General features: G+C 40.1%; 1 protein-coding gene across 1 annotated transcript in view; it reads left to right on the forward strand.

The window, feature by feature from the left end:
* Positions 1-12,296, forward strand: part of IL13RA1 (interleukin 13 receptor subunit alpha 1) — a 17,884-nt gene extending 5,588 nt beyond the window's left edge. Inside the window, exons 3-10 of the mRNA XM_015626232.3 lie at positions 1,064-1,199; positions 2,965-3,085; positions 4,804-4,988; positions 5,363-5,508; positions 6,669-6,801; positions 7,256-7,352; positions 7,637-7,721; positions 9,543-12,296. Of these exons, the coding sequence (XP_015481718.2) occupies positions 1,064-1,199; positions 2,965-3,085; positions 4,804-4,988; positions 5,363-5,508; positions 6,669-6,801; positions 7,256-7,352; positions 7,637-7,721; positions 9,543-9,662 (1,023 nt within the window). The 3' untranslated portion in view covers positions 9,663-12,296. The remainder of the gene's footprint in view (positions 1-1,063; positions 1,200-2,964; positions 3,086-4,803; positions 4,989-5,362; positions 5,509-6,668; positions 6,802-7,255; positions 7,353-7,636; positions 7,722-9,542) is intronic.
* The last annotated feature ends 5,707 nt before the right edge of the window (positions 12,297-18,003 follow it).

Consider the following 18,003-nt stretch of genomic DNA (forward strand, 5'->3'; position numbering starts at 1 on the left):
CCGGGAGCGGAACTGCAGCCAAGGGGAAGGTGCCGCAGCCCAGAGCGGCTGGGGCTGGCTTTGGCTTCTGCTCCTCGGGGCTGCCGCGCCCGCTGCTGCCTTGCCTTGCTTTACATCTACACACTGGGAAAGAACTGCTGCTCCTGTCCTGTAACTGTGCCTGAGAGCCCCGTAATTTCAAAGTTATAATAATTCAGAGGGAAGGAGGTGGTATTTTCCATTCCAAGGGAGGTTACTGCCTTCCTTCTCAGACGCCTGTCTTTTAAACCCAGACAAACCTAATCCACATGTTTATTTGATTTCTTTGCCATCTTATTAGTGCCAATATTTATTAATTTATGTTTGAGTGGTTACAGCATTCTGTGGCCATAACAAATATATTTGTTTTGTATCCAGTTTCCAGTTAACTAAAAGGCATCCTCCTAGCCCACAAAAGATGCTCAAGACTGACTGTGTGATAAAAGGGTGAGCCTTTTTCTCACACAAGCATACTCTAAATGGAAGATCCTGAGCTACTTGGGCTTGATGTGGTGTCACTACTTTTAATAGCCATTTATGGGTTTGTGTTGGTAGGTTTTTCTTTTGCTCCTTAAATTGTCCAAACTCCTCTCGCTGCTTTTTGGTTGTATCTTCAAATGTTCTTCATCTTGTTGGCCATGCCCTCATGTGCACACACACAGAAGGGTGAAGGTCAGATCTGTAAGTGCCTGTTTATGCAGCTGTAGTATAAACATGCTTATTTTGCATTATCTATGAAGACTTATTCTAGAATAATTTCCTCCCATGTTATACTTATTTCTTGATCTTTGTGTAGCCTTTGCTTATGACTGTAGGTCACAGGGGTAGGAGTGGCTTTTCTTTGTGAGTTCTGACTGTACCTGAGAAAGAAAAAGCAAAGCCAAGAGATCCTGAGGCTTCCCAAATAATCAGATGCTTGTTTCCTTTGGCTTTGAGCTGTAGTCTTTTTGAAGGGCTGTAATATATCCTTACACTGGCAGGAATTCCTGTGTGTCTGAGATGGCATGACAAATGTTTTGGTTTTCTTCCCCCCATCTAAACCCAGAAATGGGGTAAGAACCGCTTCCGTGTGACGGATGTGCACTTGAATGAGGAAATGCACCTCAGAGTGAGAAGTGAATGCAAGAATGACACCACGAGTGAGCCCAGCCCCTGGGTGGAGACCTCCCTTCTGCCAAAAGGTAACACCAGCAGTGGCCAGACCCCTCTGGGCCAGAGGAGACGTGGCTTTTTCTCTGCTCTTTTGACAAGAAATCATAAAATACATCACAGAGAAATACCAGACACAAGGGCTGGTTTTACTGATAGAACTTAAACAGAATGATTATACCACCTTTAAACACAATTGGGGTCTTCTGATGCTTAAAGTCTTCTGGGTAAGATTGTAAAATTGAAGCACTCTTGCAAAACAGCAGTGTGGTTCCTGTTATTTCTCTTCTTCCTTCTGTGTGGTGGCTGTGGGATAAGAGATAGCTTAGACTCCATTGAGCCTGCTGCCTTCATGACTAACATCTAAGTCAGTTTATTTTGTATTATTTTTCTGTATAAACAGAAGTCCATAAAATAACCCTCCAATTGTCCATGTAGGAAGGAGGAATGCAGAAAATTTAACATTTAGCTTGTTGAATAAATTACTTAATTACTTAAATAGTTGTAATAGGATTCTTTTCCAGAAGAGATGAGTGGGGTCTACAAAGCATAGCAAAATGAATAGAGAAAAAGTATTTTTTTGTTTCTTGGCATGCAGATACAAGGGGTCCACAGCAAAATTGTTAGGAAGCAGACTTTGAGGAGTAATGTATTTTGCTGAATGCTTGAAATTTGGATGTACAGCAAGAAAATTAATCTCTTGCCTTAAAGCCTGTCTTAACCCAGGAGCATGACTTGATGTGGATGAAAACCACATGTGGCTGGGGGAATCAGACACCTTATCAAGCCTGTGTCTGTCTCTTCCAAAAGGGTTCTGGAAAATCAGGGAAGCAGACCATTAGGACTGCATGTACTAAACAGACTGGGGCTTTTAAAGGTCTGTTTGCAGATGAAATATTTGTATATACTTCATGGAACAGGAAAACCTGTTTCATTTGCCTGTACTCTTAGCTGCTGCTTCAGGGAGAATGCCAGCTCGGACTTTCAAAGTAGATCCGCATTTAACATGCATTTAGTTTTTAGTTCATGGAGATGTTGCTACTTGTTATAAGGATAAAGTATCCAATACAATGTAATACAGTGTAAAGAACTCATACAGAAATGCAAGATTAAATATGAAAGATTTTATTCTATAATTGCTCTTCCTGGGCAATCCATTGACCTATTCACAATTGCTAGGTGCTCATTTGTATTGATGTGACTTGAATTCCCATATGTTAAATTTTAATGTCTAAAGGTATATGGGTCCAAATTAAAAAGTCAACTTACCTAGTGTTGCTTTTGTCAGCATTTAAGACTCAGAGGTATTGCCATACTCAGAATACCAAGAAACTACTACTATATCTGGAGAAGGTAAAAATAGTCAGCCTTTAATTATGATTGACATTGATGGCTGTAATAGCATTTAGCTGTTATAGTTTTCCGTGTAATTACCAGCTACTCTGACTTATTTTTAAAGTACCTGTAGATTAATAGAAATAAATATTTTCCTGACTCAATACCTTGTCCTTAGCATCTGGTAACTCTAAGTAGCAATTCAGCCATGGTGAACACTGGGATTTGTGGTTGGGATTGGCTTGCCTCTAGAAACTACTCTGCTGAGATTTCATCCATTGCAAGCTCTGAACAGCTGGAATTCATAATTTGTTGTGCTGAACAGGCAGTGTAGTCTGAGAGGTAACCAATCCATTTCTGCTTTCCAGTTTGTTATGTAAAATTAAATCTTTTACTTCTGGAAACAATGGAGAAAACTTGGACAAAATAAATCTTAGAGAACATTTCCAACTTGTCTTGCAGGTATTCCAGGTACTGCTGCTGTTGACTTGAGCTGTGTTTGGCACAATTTGGAGTACATGGCTTGTACCTGGCGTCCTGGGGAGAACGCAAGCAGTGACACCAACTACTCTTTGTTCTACTGGTCCGTAGGAGATTTATATTCCCACCTCTAAAGTGCTCCAGGACTAAGCTTTAGTTTTACATGCCACATTCCACTTGTATGCTTCCTATTGCTTTGAAAGTTCCCAGGGTGTTGTGTCCAAGTTACTGCTCAGTCCTATCCAGCAGCAAACTTCACCACTGAAGGGGCCAGAAGCTGCTACAGGCAAGACTTTTTGGGAAGTTGATACAACTTTGAGTCTGCTTCTGTAGCCCATATTAACATAGATGCTATTGCTTTCTATATTTGTCTGATTGGGCACTTGATTCAAGGAGGGAATAATTAAGAACTAAGCTAGACCAATGTATTAATTGCTTTCTTTGCAGTCTAACAAAATGGGCTGTTTAAGTTAGGATCACTCACTAAGGTGTGTGTTAGTTCCTAAACCATTGGGAAATGGTATGAAAGCATTAATAACTCTCAGTAGTACTTCTGTTTGTATCTTCAATATTGTAAATAACTGATTCACATTAAAAACTATTTTTATCATTATCATCCCTGCTGGCTAGTGGACAGCCATAAATGGTGTCTTGTTCCAAAGGAACAGACTTGTGTGAGCCAGCTCTTGGCATTGATAGCTGTGCATGCTAATCTATGCATAGTTCTGCACCTTGATGGGACTTGTGAAATGCCAGATTGCATTAGCTTCTGTAGAAATAGTGGAGTAGTTTTAAATCAGCTTTCTGTCTTTTTTGAGCTAGCTACATAAACCTTTTGCTCCTCCAGTGGCTCTCACAGGCCAGCTGCTCTACTCAGGGCACTGGGGCAGCAAACAGCAGAAAACTTGCTGCTTTGGTTAAATGTGGGGGGACTATTTGTTCCCTGTCTAGAATGCTACTCAAACTTTTTGTTTCTTACAAGAGCAGGACCAATGCAGGGTTGAAGATCTGAATTTCTGGGTATAGGGATGCTTACTGGAATAATGCTTTAGATTTGAGCTATGTATTGTTAACCTGCCCTTAATTTTAATGGAAGATGTAGCTGAGGTGACTTTGAAATGTTTTAATTCATGCTGCTTTGAAAGAATAATAATCTTTTAGGTTTTAAAGCCAAAAGCTAAGAAAGCATTTCAATTTTAGACTGAAAGATACATTTTCCACAATGGCAGTGAAGTGGGGGTTTTTGATTTCCCTGGGAGAAAGGGCTACTGGTGTATTTTCACTGAGGCTTGGGCAACAAAGAGAAACAAGGAAGAAGTTTGTCTTCCTAACTTCTCTATTATTGGAAGGGAATACTGAGATTTTGAAAAGCAAATTTCAGGTAAATAGGTGAAGCTCAACTGTCTCAAGTGCTGTGATACTTGAGGCAGAGCTAAAGGAGATTGATCAGCTCATTCTATCACAAAGGTGAAATTCTGTTGACAAGAAGTGGTTCAAATGAGTTTATTTTCTAAATAGTGTATATTCCTTGGAATTGTTCTCCCATGTGGAAAATGTGAACCAAAGCTGATAGCAGTTGTTCTCTTTGATATATAGCAAACCCAGCTCCCTTTCTGCTCCTTGGAACTCTCCACAAAAACAGTGCTCTTTCAAAAGTTTGAGATAAATTAGAGGTTTTTTTGCTTAGATTTATTTTTTAAAATGCTATAAAATAGCTTTAATGCAATATCTGTCTAGAATCTGTAACACACATATATAAACAAGCCTTCCCCTTGCTGTCCTTTTCTTCTGAAGTTTACAAGAATAATTTTATTCCTCTAGGTTTGATGGCTTGGAAAACCCTAAGAAGTGTAGCAACTACTCTGTAGACCAGGAAATCTTTGAATGCATTTTCAATCTTACCTTCCCAAAAGTCACCAGTAATTACCCTACTATAAGTATTTTGATTAGAGATGATTCTGAAGAAATTAGGCCTGTGTGTGCAAGTAAAAATCCTACCACCCTTGGTAAGTTTAACACCACATCATAAAAAAATAAGTAAAATAAGAAGTTTGGTAGTATATTGTTGTGTTTGAGAAACTTTCACCTCATAAAGTATGGACAAGACAATGAGATTAGATACTTCCTACTTCTACTGATCTTTGATTTGAAATTATGTAGACAAGAGTTTGTTTTTGGCAGGGATTTGGTTGGGGAGGAATAATTTTCTATTAACTTCTACTCTTATTCTTTAGTTGGATTTACTCTTTTTTTTTGTCTTACTGGTGCTTTTTCCTCTTCTTAATGTGGTGTAAGTGTAATATTCTTCAATACAGCACTGAACAATTTTTGTAAGCAGTGAAATAAACTTTTTAACTAATTTTTTCATTTTGCCTTTCAGTAAAACCTGCCACACCAAGACAATTGACATTGTCAAAGACTAATGATAGAATTGATGTAAAATGGAGTGCATCAGAAACTTTTCCAAAAAACTGCTTACACTATGAAGTTAAATGGGGCAATGGTGATTCAGACAGTGTTTGGATAGTAAGTTTTCATTACTAATTTTTTTTTTCTGTGAATCCTTTGTAATACTTGTGATTGAAAATGAGCAGTTGCATGTGAATGGGGCAGGTGCCAGAGCTGGAAGTGCTGTGTGAATATAGGATTTTTCTCTCATACTGTAGGTTTATGTTAGTGAAAGCTGTACATCAAAACTCATGCAAGTCTTCTGAATCCTTCCTATCATTTGTTAGGGCAATTTGTTAGTGTTTGAGAACAGTGTGATAAAGAAGGATTTACTAAAATATCAGGAATTGGTGCCTGTATGCTGCTCAGGCATATGGGCTTTGATGTCTTGGTGCTGGCTTTTCCTGCTGCTGGTCTGTGTGGTCTTGTGGCAGCTTTGGTCTTGAATGCTGTGACCTGATTGCCCTAAAGAAAAATCAACTGCTGGTTCACACAGGAACAGAGACTCTCAACAGAAAAGCAAGGGGGATAAATACTAAGGACGGAGGGGAAGAAAGAAGTGGGCAACCTCAGATACACTGATTTTAGTGTACATACAAAAAGCATTGAGTTCTGTGTCTGGGTGGACTCACACTGTATGTCCACAGCCAAACTGAACGTACTGTTTGATCAGAATGGTAAAAGCAGAGTGATAAATTTCAAAGTGAATGGCAGTCTTCTTCTGTGGAGAATGTTGTTTATTCTACCCCAAACTCAAATGCTAGCAACAGTCCCCAGGAAACTGGCAATTTGGATAAAAAAAATAAGTGCAGTTAGATCCTATCTAGTGTGTGCTCCCCTCTGTAGAGGTGTCACAGAACACTTTGGTATGGTCAAAGTTATGCTGCCCTGAAAAGAAGGCAAGGGAGGGTAAATCACAGATGTTTCTCAGAAGAAGGAGAAAAAAAATTAAAAAAGGCACTGTTCCAAATGCTGTCTTAGTTTAATCAATGATGACAAATGCTGCATGATAGATGTAGCAGTGAATGAGATTAAATCTTAGCTTGGAATGTGCATTTAGGCACTCTGTACTTGTTAAATGCCACTATATCCTATTTTAATGAGGTTTCATAGTCATAAAAAGTTCTTCCATCAAAACATTCAGAATACATTAGCTGCACAATGTAAATAGGCCTGGAAGTGACTGAGAATAGGTTGGTAATTGAACAAAGCAAACTACCTTTTCTTTTTTGCCTTAGTCTGAAATAAATTCTGTGTCAATTCCTGGCATTGATGCTAACAGCAAGTACACCTTCAAAGTGAGAGCAAAACCAAAGCGTGAGTGTTACAACAGCGATTTCCATAGTGACTGGAGTGAAGAAAAGAGCATTGGTGAGAGCACTTGTCCCTGCACTGTGTTGCACTTTACTCTTCTTTTGTAAAGCATTTAATACCGTTTTGTCTGCTAAATAAATGGGAGTCAAAGATCATCTTACGTACCTATTGAATTTTGAGTGAAAAGAGGGCAGAAGGGTTCTAGTCCTTCAACAGCACCACCAGTCCCAGCCTGTGCTGCTGTATATATTGATAGTGGTGCCATTTGTGTAGCTATGCAATGTCCAGTGTAGCAAATTTTTCAGTCCTGAGTCTTGCTTATTTGCATTTTCTCACATCTACACTATAATCCCATCTTTGAAAAACAACCTGTCCTTGCCTACAAAAGTACTAGTGTACTTGAAAAAGCTCTGAGTCTGTGAACAAATTAGAGAATTAACTATTTTGTTGTCATTATTCCTAAAAAAATCTCTCAAAACATCCCTGAGTTTCTACAATTTCTGTTTTCCAGGTGAGAAGAGGGACTCTACAATCTATGTTGTTCTAATAATTACCATTCCATTAGTAGTAGCAGTATCTACAATAATTCTACTAGCTTATCTAAAAAGGTAAATAATGATCTCCCTACATTTGCTTCTGTCTTTGTCAAGAGTGAGTTATTCAGAATCTGTGTCAATGTTCCCCTTTCCTTTTGTTTCGGGGAGTAAAAATAAGAAATGGGTACAGTTGCACAGAGAATGAAGGCTGGCCAGTGATGACAAAGCTGACTCCACAAATTTTCTTGACTGTACCCAAACATGATCTTGACATTTTTACATGATTTTGTGATTTTAAAGTGATTTTTAAATTAATATATCTTTCATCTAAATACTTTCTTTTTATCTTCATGAAGGCTGAAGATACTAATTCTTCCTCCAATTCCGGACCCGAGAGAAATTCTTAAGCGTATGTTTGGAGAGCAGAATGAGGATTCCCAGGTAAGTAAGAAGCTGTTGGGCCAACAAATCTATTGAACTGGGATCTCTAGGTTTGCAGTTCTCTTTTTGCTATGTCTGTGTTATAACTAACTGTGTATATCATATGAAGATTAAGTATTTACGATACTAGGGATTGTTCAGAAACCATTAACCAAAACTTAGATTTCCTCCACCCCCCAACCTGTATGTACTTTCCTAGTTAGGTTAGTAGAATTGCACTACTCCAGACTGCTGGTCTGACGCTGCTCTTGGCCGCACCGGAGCTCCGGGCTGGCTCTACGGTGCCACTCGGGCACGGGCAGTCACCAGGAGTGGGGAACTGCAGGGGAAAGGTGATCCCACTGCAGAACCTTCAGAGCACTGAATCCCGCCGGGCTCTGCCAAATCAGGCGTTGTGGGTAATGGCAAAAGGAAGGAGGAGACTCAATCGGCTGAACTTCCCAGGAACAGGTTTATTCGGGAGAGGGGATGAACACAAGGGTCTGGGCTGGGATAAATCAGGACTGAAGAGAGCCCAGAGCACCTCTGTGCACTGGGTTTTATCTCAGGGGCGGGCACAGTCCAGGGTCCAATGGGAGCTCACGGAGGGAGGGGTAGGGGGAGGAGGTCACAATGTCAGGGACCAATGGGGATACAAAGAAGGTGGGAACATAACATAACAACCAATAATGTGTCGAGGAAGGGATGATGTACATAGAAGGAGCTGGAAGGAGAGGTGGGGTTTACAGTGATGGATGGGGAGATGGGGCAGGGTAAAGGTGATTGACAGAGAACATTCAGGAAAACTGGGAGTGGTTTACATAACAGACAAATGGAACCAACCAAAGCAGTAAATGGGGGAGAACCAGGAACATACCAGACAAAACATTAACAATTTTAACAGAACTGAATAAATATACTATGACACTAGTCCCTTAAATTTGTTTCAGGTTGGGGTTTTTGGGGTGGCAGTTTTCTGATTGTCAGGCTTCTTTCATTGTGTGGGTTTTGGTTTGAGGATGTTTGTTTATTTTTGCAACTCCATTAAGTGACTTCTACTGAACATTCATGTCTTTTTCTGCTATTTAATCATATTTATGATATTTAGTGAAGCAATTTGGATTTTACTTCCAGAAACAAATATTTTTAGCATTCTCACATTTATTATAGTCTGTTAGCTAGGAAGTAAATCATATCTGTAGCAGCTTCTTGGTAAAAGAACAAAACAGCTATAGTTGTTTCAGGCGTTGGCTGATGAATGACTTGCAGTGGTGCCTTATTTTGGGGAAAATAAACATAATACCAATTTAGGAAACTTATTTTAAAATAAATCTCTCTCAGTAGCCCTTTATAAAAATCCTAAGAGAAGTACACTGACAAGCCCTAATTAAAACCTTGACATGAGGTGGTGAATGTTGTTCTCCCAGATGGGACTCTTGGCCATAACAGTGGTAGCTGTTGAAAAGCTACTTTTGAAAGCTTTGTTGTGCTTTCAAAAGTATTTTGTTACTGCCCCAAGTAATTTTCTCTGTGTGCTCAGTGGAAACTCTACAAAGCGTGCTCAGTTTTCTATCCTGCCTGAGCTTCACCCATTGGCTGTAGCTGGAAGAACCCTTAAAGTGGGGACCAACCTTCAGTTCCTCATCTCCAGAGGACATCTCTTCTGTCAGCCAGACCTAAGCCATGGCTCTGAAAAGCACAATTTGCTGCCCAGCTACCTTGGCTTTTCACCATGATACAGGGTATATGTTGTGGAACAGGAGTCTGTCATACTGGGTTGAAAAAGCAACACTTGCCATGAGGAAATACTATTATATTAATAATGTTGTTCCTCTCTTTCAGAGCTCTGCAAAGTATGATCCCATGAATGCTTTTGACAGGTTAATTATAGAAGAAGAAATTCATTCTTTAATTTTAACAGAAACTTCAGACAGCACTAATCCTGAAAAAGAAAACAGGTAGACTCTGCTTTATCAGTGAAAGAGAAGGAAGCAGATTCCTGCTCCCACTGTAGATGTGAAATGGTCTGTGAGACATTTGCTGGCTCTGACCTCACTGGCTCCTTCTCTGGTGCACAGAGGATGAATCACTAACAGTGGCTGTTCTTCCACCTCTGCCAGAAATACCCATCTGATGACACTCATGTCAAGATGAGCATGCACGTAATTCCATGTGACTCCATGTGACACGTAATTCCATGTGACTGCATTGTGGACTCCCTGTCGTGGCTTCAGCCAGCTCTGCCCTATTATTTGTCACTTGCACTTGTGTTTGTGCCTCACTCCAGGCTGTCAGGGTTGGTTTGTTTTTTTTTATTGTGACTTCTCTGAAGTATTTGTCTCTGTTTGCAGCAGGTGGGATGAGGCTGGTTTACAGTGGATGGGTCATTAGTGCTACCACGTGGAGCTGCTGCCAGGTGGGATGGCAGAGCATGGACTGTTTGTGGATAAGCCTTTGTGTGTGTGCCTGGGCTGGGCACTCTCTGGAGGGCACTTATGGACTGAGGTTCTTGTGCTTCTGCCCATCAACTGGGGCTTGGTCAAATCCCACCAAAGAGGGTGTTTTTTTTATTTGAAAATGTATATGAAAAGCCCCTCTGCTTTCCAGCTGGTGTTCAGCATATTCATAGAAAAGGCTTAGTGTTGTTATCCTGTCAATTGTCTGTCCTCAGATTCCTTGCCTTCATGGACTTCTTGGGTTAATTATACTTCGTTTAAAATGAGAAATATATATATTTTTTTATTTGTTCTGTGCAGTAGCAGGTAACTGTATTGAGTCTCACCAGACTGTGATTCTACTTTGGCCATATTGGCCTGAAGATACCTGATTTTTAGCAGCTAAGTCACCCTGAGTCTGTCCAGCAAAAATACCAGTGTGGATGCATGAATCAAACTCATTAGTAAATATTAAACCACTGAAACCCAACTACTGCAAAGGCTTCAAGACCCATCCTTACTGCCAAACTGATGGATTTGGGGAAGAGGGGATGAAAACACCGGCCTATTTTCTAAAGGATAAGTTTTATTCTTTCTACAGAGATGACACTCTGATTTGAGCTTCCCTTCTAAGACTTAGCAATATAAAACAAGGTGCTCATTTGACTTTTTAAAAAGCTTTCTTCTGTATTTTACCACAACAGTTTTACAGGTATTTTTGTTGTTGTTTTGCTCATTCTTTGGTGGTTTTGTTTTGAGGGTTCTTTACCCAGCAAAGCTCAGCAGGTGTTTTCTGGCACAACTATGACATTTTTCTGCTCTGGATTCTCAGCATTAGTGTGTGCCCTGTGCTGTAAGGGTGGTTATTTATGGTGGTACCTTGATTGTGCTGGAGGAAAAAGATAATGGAATGGAGAGAAAAGGATCCATGGAAGCCCTTTATGGTTAATGCTCAGGGATTTCTTGCTCCTTCCATTTAAGTGTAGACATCTGAGTCATGTACATAGGCAGTCTTAGCAGACTGGGAAGAGATCTCCTGATAAGCTTTCTAGGAGCAAACTTTATAGCTACTAACCTTTTAAAGTTCATCCCTGTCTTCAAACTCAGTCAAAAAAGTGAAACTAAGTGCTATATTTTTAGAATATATTGTTCTGCAAGAATGAGTGTCATGCTTTTTAGCTACAAATGGGCATCTTTTATGCACTTATATATTCCCTTCTTATCAATAAATCCAATTCTTTCCCCATTGCCCACTGAGCCTCTTAAATACAGTTTTTTCCAGGTCTCTTATCCTCCTTTTGTTAGTGGTAGAAAGGGGAGGAGAAATGTAGCAGAACTAGCAGATCCTATCTTAAGCATATGCCTTTTACCTCCAATTGGCCTAAATAAACCAAACATCATAAAAATTAATAAGTGAGACAAAATAAAGCCTCAGGGATTTCAGTGAGATAAAACTCAGGTTATGCAAAGTCAGCTAGTAGCACTCTCTGAAATTCCAGAGATTAAGGAATAGCATGAGGGAGAGAGTAATACATTTCTTACCAAATTCATACCCTCTGCAATATTTATGTCATTATAATGATAAATATTCCTTCAATCTACCTCATCTGGAATTTTGCTCAACACAGACCACTAGACAAACAGAAATGTGTGATTTCAAGATAAGTAAACATAACAGTATAATACAAAGTTTTGTAGCTTTCAGCATAACAATCTAGCAAAATCAGTACTTACTCTAAATTCTTTTGACTTTTATGCTGGTGTCTATGACAAACCCAAAATTTATTTGATTTTTAAAAAAACAAACCAACAAAAAATCCCAAACAAATTTGTAAAGCCATAGGATTGGAAAAAAAATGGATGAAAGGTGTTAGGCTGAAAGAAAGATTTAAATGCAAAGGATGGTTTAGGGCCCTATATAGGAAAGTTTTGAATAACACTAGTTGGCACTTCCTCATGGATTCATTTCTTGAGCCTGTGTTAGAGTATGTAAAGTAAATGTCTGAATATACTTTCACCTTTAACATGCTTTTGTTTTTAAATAAGAGGTTTTTTAGCTTGAAATTATCCAAATTTTGCTACATTTTTTTTTCTTCATTGCATTACTTGATCTGTAAATTTGTTCAACGAGTGAATAAATATGATTGAATGCTTTTCAGTGTAATGGCATGGCATTTTGTTCTTGGGTTGAGGAGATTAAACTGAGGCCAAAGAGGTGGGTTTTTAATGAGAAACCATGTTTGAAGCATGCAGAACCCACAGAAGAAAAGCTGAGTTGCTTTGCCCTCTTCCCTTTCAAGACTGAGCTCAGCCCTTGCACTCATTGTGGACAGACTGCAATGGCCATGGTTTTTGGCTGGGGAAATGGAACAGAGATGGAGCTGAGCACAAGGTTTGTGCTCTCACCCCCTCTCTGTACTTTCTGACACCGGCATGTTTTAATGCCACAGACTTAATGAAACATCAAACTGGAATTTGAATAAAATTGCTGCAGCCTTCCCCAATGTATCTTCAATATTTTACATCTTTGTTAGCTGCTGAGGTTATTGAAAATGCCAGGTTGCTAAACTGCTGAAAGCCATCGACTTGTCACTTAGACCCAAATATATTCAAGTGCCAAATAAACACATTAGTAATTGCTTCTTGGAAAAATTCAGAGAGAGAATTCTTAGTTCCCTTCAGTTCAGTGAGCAGCTCATTCAAAATTAAGATATAATCCATGACATCAAAAAAGACTTTCATATTTCTCTTTCACAATTCTATAGTTTTAGTGGCAATAATGACTAACAATGATTTTAATCACTCCTCGCAAGTGACCTTTTCCTACTTTGTTACATTCTGTTGAATAAGCTAAGCTTTCTATATTTGGCATCACTGAGAAATTGAACAATTATTTTTATTTTATTTTATTTTAATTTTTTTTTTGGTTAAGGAATGACAGTTGGAAGAATTTCTAGAGTAACACACTGAAGTGTAAGCCATAGTGTTTCAGTGCTTACTGGGTAGAACTGTTTACAGGTTGGGTATTTCCATTCACTGGAAAGTATTCAATAAACCTATTTCTGAGCTGGAACTTTAAATACTCAGAATTTCCTTTGGAAAGGAAATGTTTGGGTTTTTTCATTATTAAAACCATTAAAAGAACAGAATGAATTTTTTGTTTTGGAGGGTTTTACACTCTGGCAAGAACAGGATGTAGGTGAGTAGGGGGGTGGAAGTCCAGATATGGTCAGGAAGTTGCAGAAACCTCCCTCCCTCCTTCTCACCCAAATGCCATTGTTGGGCAGCAGCTCAGATCTACAGGCCCAGGAACAGGCAAAGTGGGACTGGGAGGAGCAATTCTGCTGGGCTACTGAAGGTTCATCAAGATGATCCCCAAATACTTCCGTTTTAAACAATATTTACAAAATATGTTTTAGGGGAGCAAGCCCCACGGGTTGCATTGCCAGCTGTAGAAATGCAGCTTCTAGATAATACTGAAAATCCAAATGCAAAACCAGATTAAAATCTCTCTCTTTGGATGAACTTCTTGCAAGCTGTTGAGTCAAGGTGTTAGCAGGAGGCTCAGATCACATGATGTAACTAAATCTACTCAGTTACCACAGCAAAGCAATGTGGCTTTGGGTGGGTGGCAGAGGGAAGAAAAACTTTCTTTCAGGTCCGGAAACTGTCTCAGGTTTGTAGCATGTAAGAGCCTGAAAGCTTGTTGATGACTTACAGGGGTTTTTTGGGGTTGGTTTTTTCAATCTGTTTTTCCAATAACCTGGTTAGGTTAATGAAGTACTTTCTCTTTGTTTGTAAACCTTGTGGTGTTTATCACTGAAGCACCCCTTCTATGGCCATTCTTGGATTATTACCAACTAGCTTTCTGAAGGTAATCATTTGGTGGGGGAAGAAAATTGCTGCTGTCACCACAGAGCTGAAAACCAGCCAGTGTATCCTAGTAATAGTTTCTGCTCCTTCTTTGGCTTTTGCTAAAATACTGCAATTATTTTGATGATTCTTACACAAAGCAGCTACAAAAAGATAACTTTCCAGTTAACCAAGGTTTCCAGTAATCATGTTCTTAGCCTGTTACATCAGTTTCCCTCTATTTAATTTGGCTCAAACAGCTTAATAAAATAGTTTATTTGGCTAAATGCATGATGAGATTAGGCTTATCAAGAAAGATGTTTTGTTAAGCTCAGGCGCTGTCACTTTTTGGAATCCCAGGTAAAATTTGCAAAGCTAGATCAAATGTTAGGAGCAGCTTGAACCAGGAGTTAAGCTAATGCTTTAAAAGTAGAGCAGCCCCTACATCTTCTGTGAGAAACAAACAAAAAAAAACCAAAACACAAATCCAACTAAATATGTGCTCCATGGTGGCAAAAAATTAGGTTGTGCAATGGGCATGCTGTCCTAGTGATCTACTGAAATCAGTATCAGCAATTTCTGTCTCAAAGTTCTCTGCTCTGAAACATCAGAACTGAGCTCTATTTAAGACAATTTGGCATGTCACTGCCACTTCTTAACCTGCTTAGCTGTAGCAATAGAAACAAAATCTGCTGATTTTAAATTTTTTATTTTTTTAAATGGCAGAGAGTACCAAAATCAGCTTGTTTTCATGTTGGAACCTTTCTGCCTCCTGTACTTCAAACCCTTTTTAGCCTCACTAGTTTCCTTTCTTCACACAAAATGTCAGCGTGGAAACTTCTAAAATGCCAGCAAGGTACTCTTAAAAGGTGTGAAACTTCCTGGTCCTTCAAATGTCAAAATCAGCTACAGGGAAAGCTATTCAGGTATGGCTATTTAGTTTTAATGTCACACCCTGTCATGTTCTAGGAGAATATTCAGCTGTAGAAAACCTTGCCTAAATTGGCAGGTACTCAGGCTGCACCATTAGTTGACATTTTTCCACAGCTGACTTTCACAGTGCTTTTCTTGCATACAACACTTTGTTATCTCTTTAGCTAGGAGGAATAAAAGGTAGAAATGCTAGCAACATACTAGGCAGAGAGAGAATGGCATTTGCCTTTCTGCCTGTGGGATTTCAAAGACCGTGTCTGAGCTTGGTTTGGAGTAAAAATCCTGTTTCTAAATCCTTGGGAACACTGGGCCATTCTATTAGGTGTGTAACAGTAGTTCTTTTGTTTACGGGCTGACACGGTGCAGGAGTCCCAGGCTAGCTCATCACCAGCACTGAGAGTGGGAGCAGGATGCCCTGGAGTGCAGCTCTGAGCTATTGCTCCACAGCACCTTAGAGCAGTCAGTGCTGTGTGAAGGCAAGGTTTGAGGAGGAGCCTCTTTGTACAGGTTCCAGGAACAGGTTTATTGCCCCAAGGGGTCAGGGGCAAAGAGCAGAGAACAAGGGTGCAAGGGATTATATATGGGGAAGGTCCGGGGGCTGGTTACAATCTCTTGGCAAATCAGGGAGAAATAAGGGAGGTACAGAAGATAGGATTCACAAAGTTCCAACAAATGGAGAAACACAGGGAGGGGACCCAAACTGCCAAGCAGGTGAACAATCCACTGGGATGTCATGGTTTAGGGGAATTCCAAAGGGTTGGTACAAGGGAGGATTGATGGGAACTCACTGGAACAGGGACAGGGATTGATTTACACTCAAGGGGGAAGGCATAATACCGGACTGATACCCCAAGGAGGGGACAGAGGACATCCTGGGTGAGGAGGCAGGGGAGTAACAAGGATTGGCAGGTGACTGGGGAGGTACAACTTGGGGCAAGCCAACTGAGCTCAGGGATGACAGAGCATACCAACTGAAGGGAACTTAACATTTACAACATAAAGAACACAGATGCACCGCAACAATGGGCTATATGAAAAAATTATATTGATTATAGCAGATATATATTTATTAAAGCTTGGGTAGGGCTGGAAGAGTTGTCAGGGCATTCCCTGCCACATTTGCTTCTGCTGAGTGGTAATTTGTCAAACTTGTAAAAAAACTTTTTCTAGAGAGTCTCCCAAATACTCTGATTGTCTCACTATTGTTTTCTCCTTAACTCAAACACTCCCCCAACAAATGACCTGCTTAATTTTACTGCAAATTAAGTTGCTTTTTCCTTTGTCCTCCTCTCACCAGAACATTGTTTGCACTTTGATCGTGCCATCAAATTCTGTCTCTGCTCTTTTCTTCTTCGAAGAAAAAAAAAAAGAAAAAAAGAAAAAAAGAAAAAAAAGCCTGAATCTTCATCTCGTTGTCTAAATCACTTGTTCTTTATTATAGAGTGTTGCCCTTGAAGCCAGACTGCATCATCCCCAAACCACCAGAACAATTACATTGTTTGGCTGTCAGGCCTCTCTTCCCCATCTTCATGCAGAAATCACAGCTTTGCTGTGGAGCTGCACCTCAGTTCATGGCTTTCTATGATTTCTGGTCTTTTCAGTATCACTGCTGCCCTCTCAGTCCCTCCTCAGTGCAAAAATCCCTTTCTCCAGCCTAAGGGGACTGCTTTTGATGACTTTATTGGACCGCATTTTTGTCACTTGTGTTGCTTTGGAAAACTGCTACGATTTTTTATACTCATAATTGTGTCCCTGCACATCCTTCCAACCATTCTTCCTTGGGTATAATCCACAGAGGGTCATCTTCCAGATGGTTTCAAATGCTGAATAAAGCTGCTGCCCTGACAGATTGCTGCAAAGCAGCAACATTTGTTGTCCTGCTGGGAAGTCAAGTGCTCTTAAGGAGCTGCTTTTAGGTTTGGGTTTTTTTTTTTTGATAGCTGCATATCTATCTTTGTGCTTAACTTGGATTTCCTCAAACTGATTTAGGAGGATGTCGCCTCTTATGTTAGGTCTGTAAAAAAGGGAAACTAGACTAGTTTGGCACATTGTCCTTGATGGTGGTAAAAATGCAAAGCAGGGATTAAAAAAATTCCAGAGTCACTTTAGGAATAAAAGTTGGACAAATGGACCAGTAATTTCTTGGAAGCTTCCTTTCTGAAGAAAATTTTATATTTATCCTTTGGAGTTTATATTTGTTTTCTGCTCCTTTGTGGGCAAACTGCCCACATTCCAGGTCATATCAGTGTTCAGATTATTATGTGCTGCAGAATTAATAAAGCCCTGCCCAACTGAAGACATCCACATTATCTGATTGTTCTCCAGCCTGTTTGTCTAAATGCATTTGCTTGTTAATTTTCTCTGGTTAGAGATAATCTTTTTTGAAAAGACTAGAACAAACCAAAAAATTGCCACACCAGACTTCACAGCAGCATATTCTGACCTTTCCCATCTGGTCTTGAGCCTGCAGTTCATCTTCCTTTAGTAGTGTTGTCACACCCCCTTGCAGTGTGTTTTGGCTCTGGTCAATCAGGCCTTGGTTGAGCCTGTTGCTTTCTGGCCCTCAGCCCTGTCGGAAGCTGCAGTTCAGGGCCCCATTCCCAGTGGGGTGAGAGCAGAGAAAGGGCACACTCAGGGCAAATGAAAGTCATCAGTACTGACCCAGATAGCAGCCACAGACTACAGCACAGACAAGACAGTCTTTATTGTTAACTGCCCAAGCCAGACTCTTCCTTTGGCCTCATTTCTCTACCTAACACAGTTCATGTGCCTGGTAGGAGCGTAGGGAGGCAGAGCCCTGCTGGCTGCTCCTCAACCCCTTTCCAACATGCAGCTTTCCCCTGTCAAGAGAGCTCTCAAGGTGACACAGTCACTCCTAAATAGTACACTACCAGAGGGTTCAGGATGCTGTTGTGCTCATACAAGTGCAAAGCTGTATAGAAACTCCTCTTGATGCCCGTAAGTTTTGTAGTGTTCACTTCATTCACACAACTTCCAGAGCTGTGAACAGACACAGCAGCTGGGCAGTCCATGAGGATTTGTGGGTGTCAGTAACACTGGCTTTAGCAGATGTCTCTGCTTGG

The sequence above is a fragment of the Parus major genome, chromosome 4A (assembly GCF_001522545.3).
Source record: "Parus major isolate Abel chromosome 4A, Parus_major1.1, whole genome shotgun sequence".
NCBI lineage: Eukaryota > Metazoa > Chordata > Aves > Passeriformes > Paridae > Parus > Parus major.